This window comes from Thamnophis elegans, chromosome 10 (genome assembly GCF_009769535.1).
Source record: "Thamnophis elegans isolate rThaEle1 chromosome 10, rThaEle1.pri, whole genome shotgun sequence".
Classification (NCBI taxonomy): domain Eukaryota; kingdom Metazoa; phylum Chordata; class Lepidosauria; order Squamata; family Colubridae; genus Thamnophis; species Thamnophis elegans.
Window position 1 is genome coordinate 20,455,984 of NC_045550.1, and position 13,888 is coordinate 20,469,871.

The 13,888-nt window shown below is 37.4% G+C and overlaps 1 protein-coding gene across 1 annotated transcript in view; it reads right to left on the reverse strand.

Annotated features, from left to right (window-relative positions):
* The window catches only part of SORCS3 (sortilin related VPS10 domain containing receptor 3), a 719,817-nt gene that overhangs the window by 316,967 nt on the left and 388,962 nt on the right, over window positions 1–13,888 (reverse strand). Inside the window, 1 exon segment of the mRNA XM_032225623.1 lies at window positions 12,550–12,708. Within this exon segment, the coding sequence (XP_032081514.1) occupies window positions 12,550–12,708 (159 nt within the window).

The following is a 13,888-nucleotide window of genomic DNA, read 5'->3' on the forward strand; positions in this document are numbered from 1 at the left end:
TTCTCTTCTGATAGGATTTAAATAACGTAGTTCATTCCACATGCATTTTACCCTCATCCCTTACTTGTCTAATATTTACCACTATCAAATTTATACTAGCATTTGTTTAAAATCTAACTCAAAGCAATTTCAACCAACTTTCCCTTCTAATAAAAGTTAAATAGCATGGATCATTCCACATATTCAAACAATACTTTCAGCAAGAGTCAGTTAACCTTCTGTTTTAAAATAGTCCCTTCTAACAAAGTTTAAACAACATAAATCATTCCGCATTCTTTTTACACTTATCTTAAGATAATCCCAACCGGCTTTCTGTTCTAATAAGCCTTAAACAACGTAAATCATTCCACATATATTTTACCCTCATCCCTTGCTTGTCTGATGTTTACCACTATCAAATTTATGCTAACGTTAATTTAAAATCTAGCTCAAAGTAGTTTCACCCAGCTTTCCCTTCTAATAAGAATTAGTCCGCTTTTTCTACTGGAGAGAGGTCTCAAACCCCCATTCAGTCCTCAACTTTGGCGAGTATTTTAAAATGTCTAAATTCTCGATCTCCGTTTTTCTGCTTCTCCGAGGGAGGAAGGGCTACCCCCTCCATCTTGCAACCACATGGCCTGCCGTTTGCCTTCTCCTTCCGCTTGTCTCTCCTCTCTTCCAAGCGAGTCAGGAAGTCCCGCCTTCAGAATCCTGCAATAGAAATCTTGAGCCTCCGAAACAGAGTTAAGACGAAATCTTTGATTCTCAAATGTAACCGTGATGCCGGCAGGGGCCTCCCATCTGTATCGAATCTGTTGAATCCTAAGCTCCTTAGTTAAAAAGGTGTAGTCCCTTCTTGCCTTTAACATCTGGAAAGGTATTTCTTTGAAGACAATCAAGTTCTGGCCATCAACTCGGAGACTGTTATTATAAAACTTTTGCACAATCGCATTTCTAGATTCTTTTGTAGAGAAATGTATAATTATGTCCCTCGGGAGCTGTCGCTGTTCCGCTATCAATGAGTTCTGGCGATAGATTTTCCGAATCTGCCAATCAAAGTTAAGTCCCGGGCTTCCCACCGCATAGCTGAAGGCTTCAGCAAAGGTCTGTTTCAAATTCTCTTGCTCCTTTTCACGGAATCCTCTGACTCTTATTTCAAATGCCTTCCTATTAAAATTTATCATCATGAGCTGTTCTTCATTGTCTCTAATTTTTTGTTGTAAAATTTGAATATTGGTAGTCAAATTAAAATTAGCCTTCTCCAAACTTTCCAATTTGTTCTCTATTTCAGCAGAGTAATCTGACAGGGCAGACACGGCTGCAAACGTATTGGACTTCCTGGGGGCGTGGCCTGTTGCCGAGGAGGGCTCCACCGAGCTCCTCAGAGATCTGGTCTGTATATCTAAATAAGATCATAGATAGCACCCCTTTTTGGCAAAAAAAGGGGCAGGGAGTAGCAATAGCAATAGCAGTAGACTTATATACCGCTTCATAGACCTTTCAGGCCTCTCTAAGCGGTTTACAGAGAGTCAGCATATTGCCCCCAACAATCTGGGTCCTCATTTTACCCACCTCGGAAGGATGGAAGGCTGAGTCAACCCTGAGCCGGTGAGATTTGAACCGCTGACCTGCTGATCTAGCAGTAGCCTGCAGTGCTGCATTTAACCACTGCGCCACCTTGGCTCTGTAGCTCTGTAGGCGAGGGTCTATTCATAAGCCACAGCCTTTTTCTTTTTTTTGGCTGTGGACAGAGATTAGATCCAGCTGGAGCAGAGCTTTTATCTCCAGCCAGTTCTTCTCAGCTGCCTTTTTTTTTTTGGCAGCCCCAGACAGGCTAGCCCCCCCCAGGACAAAACAAAGTTTTTTCAAGCTAGAATTGATACGGGCGGGTCCCACCCCTGTGAGATTTATGCTTTTATTACTATCTTAAATACCAGCACCATTTGTCTTAGAGACTTCTTTGTCTAAATGGACTTCAAAATGGCGATTTCTCTCCGTGGATGATTGATAGTGGATGTACTTAGCCAGTTTTACCTTCCTGCAGACCGCTCCTTAACAAAATAAACTCTTCTTCTTTGGAAATAGAGGGGAGCAAAGCGCTGCTTACTTGTTTATTTATTATGGCACCCAGGTCAAAGAAGCGTCTTGCTACAAATGTGTCTAAAGAATTTAAAGAATTTTTACTGGAACCACAGCCTTTGTCTCCTATGCCCTCTACTGGAGAATTTCTAACACAGGAATATTTCTTTAAAATGTTTAATGCCTTTAAACAAGAAATTAAGGAATTTGTATTGGAACTATATGATGATTTAAAGTCTAAAGTTAATCAAGAACTATTTCTTAAATACAGTGGACATATCTTGCCTTGCTGAAACAATCTTCAGAAGTCCCTGTATCTTTATTTAGTATTTTTTTCCCCAATAGTAATGGGAATGGGTGGATTTCTTGTTCACAATTCAATAAATTAGTGAGGCCAGCATGATTTAAACCTTAAATTAGTCAGAGATTGTGATTTCTATATTATCTCAAATTCCTCAATGAATCATGTCACAGAATATCTCCCTTACGGTTTACCTAACAAATATATGAACTGTGCTGATATTTATGGGAAAGGGCAAAGCATATACTTTGCTCCTGCTATCAGTTTTGTTCCTGAAATTTCCACACTGCCACTAGCCAATATCAAAGATAAACTGGGTTGCCTAAATGACTTTATTGAGGTACAAAAGCTTTGTCTATCCAAAAGCTTTGTAAGGCTGCTCTTCAACTACAAGTGTACTTAATTTCTTTGTTAAGAAGGATGATTTCCTTTGTGTAGTCCACAATGACTAACTTCTGAACTTCGCAATCATTTGGGATCAAGATTCTTATCCCTTCATTTCTGAACTCTTGAAGTGGTGGCAAATTAGATCTCAGAGGAGCCTATAACCTGATTTGCACAGAAGAGAGACATGAATATTTAACAGCTTTAATATACATTATGGAAAGTTTGAACGTACTGTAATGTTTAGCTTTATATAAATCTTTGAAGGATTTGTGCTTTTCAGGACTTACTGGGCACATTTCTATTTTGATTATTTTCTTATTTACTCTGCAGATCTCACGTTTTATACAAGGAATGAATAGTTCTTATTCTCTTATAAAGTCTATACTAAACTGAAAAAACCCACATCTTTTAACTGCATGTCATGGATTATTTCAGCTATCATATTTCTTCAAAGCAACTTCAGATGGGTCCAGAAAAACTGAAACTATTTTATGTGGAATCTGCATTGTTAAGTACATTTATCATATTTTGGGTTTTGCCAATTTTTATCTTACATTTGTTGCTATTTTTGCTGCTAATTATCTGCTGATTTATTTTATCCAGAAAGCTGCTTCCTTTAGCTAGGATTCCAAGGCTCCCAAATCCTTTCTAATAATCAAACAAGACATATGGTAATTGTGAGACATTGTGAAATATTCACTTCTTAATCCATCTTCAGTCATGTAGTTCTTACTGTCATCCCTTCAAGGTAGCCTTTTTTCCTCATTTCCCAGGCCTGAAACATGTTGTTGTAACTGCCAATACATAGTTTTCCCATAATAACTTGTTTTCTTGTGCATTTTTCTCCAACACCTCTAGTCAGCAAGTAAAATTGTTATGCTCTTTAACAAGAGGCTTTGGTCATCAAAGATGTTTTTCAATAGTTGTACCCTGTCATTTCGTGGACATGTAAAACAGCCAAAACATTTTGGATACAAATATATGCCTTAATTCTGAAGATTCTAAAGGTTAAAGGACAACTGAAACCAGAGATTTTTCTTTTGAGAATAACAGACATGCAACTAGAAAAAAAGCCATGGAACTTTGTTTTTTATGTATGACAACTGCAATGAGACTATTATATACACAAAAGTGGAAAGGTTTGACACTGCCTACAACAGAGGAATGATTGCTGAAGATGATGGAAATGCAGAGAGTTAACATCTTTGATTAGAGGAGAAAAAATATTTACATTTATGATAAACTGGAAATCCCTTACAGGTAATCCTCACTTTATAATCATCCAGATTATAATCCAGTCCAGATTTACAATTGTAAGTAATGCCGGTGGTTAAGCAGGTTACCCAGTGGTGGGCTGTTGCTGATTAGGACCAGTTCGGGTGAACTGGTAGTTTCGACCAGTGGTGGGCCACCCAACCAACCTGCCACTATCACATCCTATATAATTGTCGGTTTTTCGATGCCGCATGCACACATTTTCAGTTCTGGGCAAACTGGTTATGTGTATGTGATGCCCACCTCTGAGGTTTTCATATGACTGTGTCCAACTTTACAAACTTTTTTGCAGGGATCATTAAGTGAATGTAGCAATTGTTAAGCAAATGCCTCAGTTGTTAAGGTAGCTCATTATTCACAACAGCTGGGTGTTTGTTTTTTGCCATAAATTGGAAGTAAATACCGGTTCCTAGCAAAAAAAACCTCATAAATTGCAGTCATGTGATGCAAATAGTTATAAATGTGGACCAGTTGCTGAATGCCAAAATACGATCATATGACCATGTTAGGGACTGTGTGTCAGTGGCCATTGAACAGGCAAGCTACTGCTTATATATGTCAGACTATTTCTTGCCCTATAACCTTCCTTTTATACTTATGCCTGAAAAATTCACATCATTTCTTCCTTTCTTTTTTCTTAGGAATTAGAAGAACTGTTGGGGCCCTTTCTGAGCTTGGTGGTTTTCTTGCAGATGTTTCATTACCAACTAGGTAACATCATAAGTGCTAATAAACTGATGGACTACTAGCACTGATGATATTATCTAGTTTGGTAATTAAATGTCTTTAAAAGCCCAGTAAACTCAGAGAGTACTAAAGACTCCACAGTTTAGTGCTGAGCTACAAATATTCTCTTCTAACAAGGAGAACTACAACACAATAACTTGTTTTATCTCCACTTTCCTTGCGATAGCCAGCAGCTGGAGCTTTTAGAGTTCTAAAGATGACCCATTCAACCCCCTTCATAACTTTTCTTTGACTCATTTTGGACTATAGTTTATGTTTCATCTCCCACATGTATCAATGCCAAGCCTCTTACCAACATTTCAGATAGATACTCTCTCCCTTCCCTCTAGGCCTTGGGACAAGAGATTATGTTGTATAATCATGGAGAGTTGATTCTGATTGTGGTTGTGTTATATATAATAAGAGGAAGCATCAGAATATTCCTGTCTGGGTACAAACATATTGCCAGCCCTGGAGCCACCTTCAATTGGAGTCTTCAGGGCCGCCACAGTGGTAGATGGGCATGCTGTGGGAATGGGACTGGGGGTGGTGGAGACAGTGTGGGGTGTGTAGTCATAACAACATATTTTCCCTTAAGAGTCAATTCAGCCTGCACCTGGGGAGATGTGACTGGAAGTCAACTATAATTGACAGTGACTTGATTAGACCAAGTGATTGCACACATGTGCACATGTGGATGGATGGGAAGGAACTTTGACTTTACTTTAGGTAGGGAAAACGCAGGGCTTTCGGATTTGGGTTTTCCCAGATGTGCCAATATGACATCTCTAATAAATTCATATAATAATCCCTAATAAAGGTATGCAGTAGCTCAGTGCCTAAGACAATGAGCTTGCTGATCAGAAAGGTCTGAAGTTGACGGTTCAAATCCCTAGCACTGCATAATGCAATAAGCTCCCGTTACTTGTCACAGCTTCTGCCAACCGAGCAGTTCGAAAGCATGTAAAAATGCAAGTAGAAAAATAGGGACCACTTTGGTGGGAAGGTAACAGCATTCGATGCACCTTCGCTGTTTAATCATACCATCCACATGACCATGGAGACATTTTCGGACAGCGCTGGCTCTTCAGCTTTTAAACGGAGATGAGCAGCACCCCCTAGATTCGGGAATGACTAGTACATACGTGCAAGGGGAGCCTTTACCTTTAGACAATACAAGCTTTGAGCAAAATGCCTGCCTCAGAGTTTTGATTCTGTTTGGAGTGTTTCTTGGAACATTGACAGAATATAGGATTCCAAGCTTCTGTTATATGAAAAAAATGTCTTAATATTTATATACTCCTAAGTCTCTTCTCCGGTCTGCTTTGGAATGAACAGTCATGAATTTGGAATGAACAGTCATGAATTTGATTGGGGTTCTTCACACAAAACCCTGACAAACAAGACAAAATGTTTTGCTTTAGATGACTTATTGAAATTTTACTTGATATGAAAAGCTGTTGTTTTATATTTTAATTTCTATTTTTTTCATAATTGTTTTCCATGTAATGCATCTCTAGTTTAGAACATTGGTAAGCAATGCAATTTTTCTGTGGCCGATATAAATGTATTACCAAAATAACTATATTTTGTTGAGATATAAAAACATTTGGAGAAAGTGTTATTTCATTTTTAAGTAATGTTCCATATACTTTGTCGCACGTATCATCTATTTTGTTGTCCTCTTCTAGGTATACAAGTAGATACTATACAATCTAAGAAGCCATGATCAAACCATACCCAGAATTATACTTTCAAATTGGGGTACTCTGATTACTGGAAAGATTTTGCTAGGATCGAGATTGATTGCTATGTGCCATAATGGCACATTGCTGAATTAGACCTTTAAATATATATAAAGCAACCTGTAGGTGGGATTTTTTTCTGATGAAGATGAAGAAAGAGTTTTGATGATGAACATTCTTAGTAGAATATCACACTTTCTATTACCAGGTTCTTTCATTTTAAAAGTTTTTTTGATTGGCAATACAATGGTAGATGCTTTTCATGATAAACAATTTTAAGGTCTTTCGGATTGGCTGTTATTGATTATGGTATTCTTATGCTCTTCAGTTAGTTTTTAAACTGTAATACAGAGTCATATACACGTAATATACAGAATAATATAAAAAACATATTCATTTTCATATTTTAAATCAAACATTATAGATTTTACAGAATAAAATCTGAACAGAGTTTGTCAATAACAATGCTCTATTGTAATAATTTTTACTTATTTTTTAACCTCTATTCCCTTAAAGATATTTTACATCTAGCCCTATTTTTCCCGTTGATATCTTTTACCCAAGATAAGACAAATGTTAAATCTGGGAAGAATGGAACCTGTCAAGGCCAAGAAAAGGAAGGAAAGTGTTTGGGAAAAGGAGCTTTCCATAGCAAAACAATTAATTTCAATCATGTAATAACAAAATTCTTTCATTGTAAATAATGCAGAGCACTTTGGCTAATGGGAGGTTTAAAAATGTTAATGAATCTTTTGAAGGAAATTAGCTTCTGCTAAATGCCTACTTAAAGGCTATAGTGACTGAGTTTCTGTTATGAATCTCCATAGATAGATAAATTTAAGCTAACCTCATATCTGGGTTTCCTATGTTACCATTCTGGACATAGAGATGAATACAAATATACATCCACATCATGAATTTGAATAGCCACTAGGATAAAACATAAAATTTCTTCTAAAGTCTAAAGACTTTTTTTAAAGGATATTACTAAATATATTGGTATGCATGGATCCACATGATCATTCAACAGTTCCCTTTAAGAAGTAGATAAATTGTGCACAGTAGGAATTGAGATTTAAAACAGATTATATCTATAAGAAAGCAATGCATATTCAACAAACAGCAAATTGATTTGCTTTAGCGACAGGCTGCATACTGTCCCCTCTGTCTTATATAAGATGGTGCATTCTCCAATTATTCAAGTTGACTGACACTTAAAACAGGTTAATCAGCATATTGACTCTCTTTTACTATAACAAATAAGACCAAATTTATTCTTATCATTTTTGGAAAGTGGAAGGAAGTTCAAAGAAGAGTTGAAAGAACATATCAATCTTCCTTTGATCTTTTCACGAAGGACAACCAATGGTCTAAGGTCATCTTTTGCCTGTGAGTGATACTCATGACAACACAGATTTTTAAAATGGATTTAATTGCTGTTTCATCTCACCACTATGAGTAGCATGGAAATGCTCAGGTCAGTTACGTATTTTCTAAAAATTATTGTGATAATTTAATTGTTTTGTTCTTGAATCATGTTCAAGAAAAAGGTACAAGATTTCATTTTTTCTGTTGTTTTATTCAGACATATTTGAATTGCAATTCAAATCTATTGCAGCAAAAAAACTAGAATTTTCTTCATCCTGGATGTACTGTCCAGTTATAGTGATGGGGGGGGGGGAGGATAGGGGATATGTAGGGTGAATCTTGTGTACAAAGTGTGGGTCACAGACTTCTATGTTTCTAACAGTCTCTCAGCTTAACCCTTCTAGGGAAAGAGATACCCAAAATGCCCCCTCCTGGATCTTTCGTGCAAAATAGATTCTGTCCTATAGTTTCCTATCCATTGGAAAATGAGTGGAGGAGGAACAACTTTAGAAATCAAAGAGCCTCTTCATGCATAAGCAATGAATGATGGGATATTCAACAGTCCTTCTTTCATAATAGACAACTGCAAACAAATGGTCAATGGGTTAAATATGTCAAGTAATTAACATAATGTTTTTCAGTGGACAGATGGAAGAAAACCTTAGTGGAAAGCTATAGCAATCTCCAGTCTTGCCTGTGTATATCTGTGGCATGTTTGTATACAACATTTGGTAATGGTACCTCTTCCTTTAATCTGAGGCATAAAGTGAAGCATAAAGAGAGGTTCTGATGTCAGCCCTAGGTTATGAAACAGCAACCACAGGAACTATTGGAATTTTTAAGAGACATAACAATACAATCATGAAAACCTGACATAGTTTCTCTCCTTCCCTTGCCCTATACCAAAGTTGGGGAAACAAGGTAAGTAAAAGGCAGCATAGCCTACAAAAGGAATGTGGTTATGACAAATACCTTAGAAGGAATGCTTCCTAATTTCTAAGGCTGTAAATGTGAGAGGTGAGAAATGTACTTTCGTGAGATTCACCAGTGTTACTCTACAATAAAGTATGATTGGATATACTTTATATTTGGACTATCTTGCAAGGTAGCATATCCAAATTAACCTTTTCCATTCTGCTGGGATTATATACTCTTGACAATACGTAGTACTAAATGCTACTACTATTATTCCTTTCAAAGGTTAAATATTGTAAGTCATCTAGAGCTCTTTTGGAGTACAGCATATTTAAAATTTAATAAACAACACAACCCAGCAAAAAGCAAGGAGTTTTGACTTCTATGTTATTCATTGTCAAACTCTAAACCAATAAGACTACATGTGAAACCTCTTGAATTTCTTCATCTATCATCATCAAGTGAAGGAGGGAAAACCTCTATCTCTTAATATTTTGTTTCTTCAGCAGAATTTTGAGTGAAGTATTTGAAGCATATAAAAGAGATTTAGCAAGGCATTTCAATCCAGAGTCAACATATCCCAAAGGGTGCATTACATATCAAATCCAATTCTTATAGCTGCTTTCTATAAGCATAACCACAATTGATTTTTTTTCTTTTTTCTTTCTAGCTTAAAAACAACATCAAACCATCCAGCAACATCAAATGGTACACTAGATCTTTAAACCTGTATTGCTATAAAGTTTTGACATTTGCCCTAGCAGGATAAAGCCATTTAACATGGTTATATATCTGAAAATATCATCATTACATGTTTAGATAATTAGCAATGTATTCTGATGTACCTATGCATTATATAATACAATGGTTACAAATTAATTCAATCATGTAGGTAATATACAAAGCATTTTGTGTGATTGTGGTACAGGGCAGCAGAAAAATCAGTACCTTTTCCTAAATGAGCATTAATGGGGTTTATTCACCAAGAGCTAGGGAAAATCATTTCTGGACAAAAATTCAATATAAATTTTGCAGACATAGAGACACTTAAAGAATAACTTTAGAATCTATCATTTATATGTCATATTCTCTATTTCATGAGCCCTGCTCACAATTTCCTTATATCTGCTCTCCAGACAGAATAAAGATGAAAGAGGACTACGAAATTATTAAGATGCCTTGCTATTTCAAATGACTATGTCTAGAAAAAAAAACATTCGTGTCAAAACTTTTTAAATCTTTTTCTCTTGTAAATCTATAGACCATTAGTATCAAGACATTAAATGGTTCACAGTCCAATACTGTCACAGGAATCAAACATTCATAAATAACATTTAAGAAATAATGATCTTCTCTCCTCCTTGTGCTCAGTCTTGTAATTCTATGAGTTACTAGTTTCAGAAGTATTCCCTTACCTAAACAGAGAAACACAGAATGATGATGGGTGGGCAAAAAAAGCAATGGCAGTGGGAATGACCTCCAGTGTCTTGTGAACTTCCTCATTTTTTTTCCTTGTAGGAAGCTAGTGGTGAGCATCAGAAATCAATCTTTCTTTCCTTCTCTCTTTCCCTTCCTCCTATCCTTCTTTCTTGTCTTCCCTCTCTTCCTCCTTTCTTCACTGTTTTCCTTCCTTCCTTCCTTCCTTCTTCACTTATTTAGACTCTTCCCTCCCTCTTGTGACTATTTGACAGCTTCCCCATTTACTTTGTGGGAAGCTTGCAGGGAAAAAGTCAATGGAGAAGCTAACAGGAAATTGCAAGTCCAAGGCCAGCAGCCAAGTGGCTGATGCAAATTGAGGGAGGAACAAAAGAATGTTTGAAAGATGTTGTATGGGTTAGGAGTGTTTGGACCAGAGATTACCACACAGGTCAGTGAGGGCATGTAGAGGGACATCATAGTTCAGTAAAGGTGCCCAGGGATACATGAGAAGTGCTGTATAGGTTGGATAGAATATGCCGGACTGTGTGTGTGACATAAATCAAGAAGAATGAATGGATGTTGCAAGGCTGTATGACAGGTGCCATACCAATTGGGGATGGCATTGGAGGCAGCATGGATAAAGAAAGGTGTGCAAAAGTGTTTCCTGGGTTGGAGAAGGCACATGGAAGGTGACACAGGTTGAGGAAGGAGAGTGGGCTGATTGGCGAGTCTGGAAATTGTGTGGAGGAGAATGGTAATGGGCAGAAAGAGTACAAGGGAGTTTTTTTCTTTCTTATTTCTTTCTCTCTTCTTTCCCATTTCCTTTTCATTTACAGCATGCATATAAATAGCTGCTGCTGGGTGAAGGTGGGAGGGAGTGAAAAATTGTGGGACTGGCTGGGAAAGTTTCATAGAACATTTAAAATGAAGATTATATGATCACAGCAGCAGCTGCTAGCACTTGAGGCAGCCACAAATTTCCCAAATTTAATTCCCTTGGAAGTTATGTCCTGGTTTCTGGACATATTCTGTTATTTAGCTCATATGAAGTATCTTGGTTCAAAATTGTTGTCCTCTGATGCACCATTCATCCAGTTATAATATTATGAGTTTTAGGACTATATGGATGCACAAACCCATAAAATATGTGAATTTGGAAAATTAATATTTCTATTTATTTCACTGATAGATGCTTGAGGGGAAAGTTGGCTATAATGTGCTTCATAATCTTAATGGCTTTTATTAGCTCAGTCTTCCAATATGAATCTTTATTGCTTAACTATATAGATTAAAAAGACTATAGAAGGCATTAGATAGAACACCTTATGAAAAATTATCAGATAAATGGCATTATACTTTTTAATTCTAACAAGCTTTTATGACTATTTCTCAGAATAATGTCTTAGGCACATCCTGAGTATGTAAGTATAGTGCTTTCTCCAATAAAATTATTAATGTCTTTGTGGCAAAAAATACTTTATAGGAGAGGGATACAATGCAAACTGTACTATAGTGTCAATACTTCTGGACAACCTAATTCACATCAAAGCAAGTGATTTCCAAAAGTAGAACAACCAACAAAACTGTAGGTTTCTTCTTCTCCAAACTGCAATGATTAAGAGTAGTATACATTCTAATAGCACAAATCCAAATTGGACAATTATGTAGAGGTGGGATCTGCATAGTTCAAAGGAAGAAATTACCTGTTGCGGTTGCGGCAAATGACCAAGTTGCCTTCCTGGGAATATTTAAAACTAGGATCATAACTGTCCATCCTTTTAGAATAAACTACTGGTTTGCCAAAATGATAACACAAAATGCTGTCTGTGCCTTGCCACTTGCATTAAAAGATTTTTTCATTCTTACCATAAGCTAAACAGTTGCTGCTGCAGTTATTCCATGGGAAACTATGAGCATATTTTTTTTCTCTTTCTGTTTGATGTTGTATTGAAAATATACACAAGATAATTTGTTACTGTCTTATGAAACCTGACTTGGTTGGGTGCCACAAACCAGCATCCTGTATTTTGACATCAAAACAAACAACTATAGTCCAGTTAGCTTTTCTTCCTTTTGTGCAAAGGGAGAGAGGAATGAAGCAAGAGTAAATGGGCCTCACAGCATCAGCAGGCTACTTGTCCACAGGAAAGAAAAATAAACCAGGTATATTGATTTATCATGCCTGAATAATAATGCTTAATGAAAAAGTCTGAAAGTCCAAGCCCTGAGGAGGTATATATGGGAATAACATAATAGTTGTTCCTAGCTGTATGTGAAATGTTAAACTGCAGTTTGGTATTGCATTTGAAATGGAGTTTGGATATGTGTCCAAGGAGAAAGGAGAAGGGCACGTACCTTTTGGTCAATGCTGTATGCTAGAATCCAGTCTTCTTGCTTAGGATGGAAGAGCAGACTCTGGATGTAGAAGCTGAGTCTATATTTTTGATAGGTGGCTCCTTCGTCATTACTGATGAGGATGCTACTTTCAATCTCAGGATCACTTAAGAGCATTATCTATTTTAAAAAGTAGAAAAAGTTGAAGAAAGTCTAGTAATCTAACAATAATTGCAAATACATATACATATATGCATATATAACAAACATTTATGTAAGGTTTTCACACCAGTAATTCTGGCATCAATCCACAACCACACATTAAATGCTAAGCAGGGTTTGGCAGTGCCTCATCTGCAGGTGCCTAATGAGATGCCCCAGTCTTCAAATATCACTAAAATCTCACAGGAATTAGTTTAAGAGTCTCAAAATGTCAGAAATTCTCATGTGAGAAAGCTAAAATCTCACAACATTTCTTTAAAACGTTGTGAAGTTTTGAGGCTGTCAAGGATGGCATAGACACTTGCTATAAAATAAAAAAGATTGCCAGGCAGATTCATGTATTAACTTCTTTTGAACAGATTTGTGTTATTAAAAGAAAGACAGATGGCATCATTAATTTATTTTTCAAATTTGTAACTACACACACTCAGCAAAGCCAGACTATTGATTGAGAAAAGTAAGACCAACACAATCATTGTTATTCTCCCTAGTGGTGGAGGCAGCATCCAGACTGGGTTAACCTTCATTCACTCATCGAGAGGACTGGGTCTGATAACGTTGTTTAACCACACCCCTGCTAGGTAGACCCAGCTTTAGACTCAGTCCCTCAATGAGGACGGCTGCATCATCATCTTTCTCCGGTCAAAAGCTTGTGATTAATCTGTAAATTTATGTTTGTGAGTATTTTGGACTGTCCTATTGAAAATAGTACCATCGGTGTTTTAAATAACCAGGCTAGAGGCGTTCAGTAACGTAACGGTTTTTCCAGCTTTATTAAACACAGGTCTGTGAACTAGGAGGATTCAGAACATGGACAGCTCCCGGCCAACTGACAGCTCTTTATATACTGGAGCTGTCAGTTGGCCAGCCAATAGGCGCCCGCCATGTCTTCCTCCAGCTGGTAGGTGCGTCGCAGCCAATCAGCTGCCGGCTGCTCCAGCCCCTCCCATCGGCTGGCACGGGAGGACGTAACACTCCTTCCCCCCAGATGGCGCATGCGTAGTCTCTCAAATATGCGGGCTGTCTGCACATGCGCTGGGATCTCCTCAGTGCTGGGGCAACTCCCGACGAAGAAGGTTGTGCCTGGCTGCGGTGACGTATCTGAGAGGCTGGTCTGGGCCCGGAGCCGATTGGGATG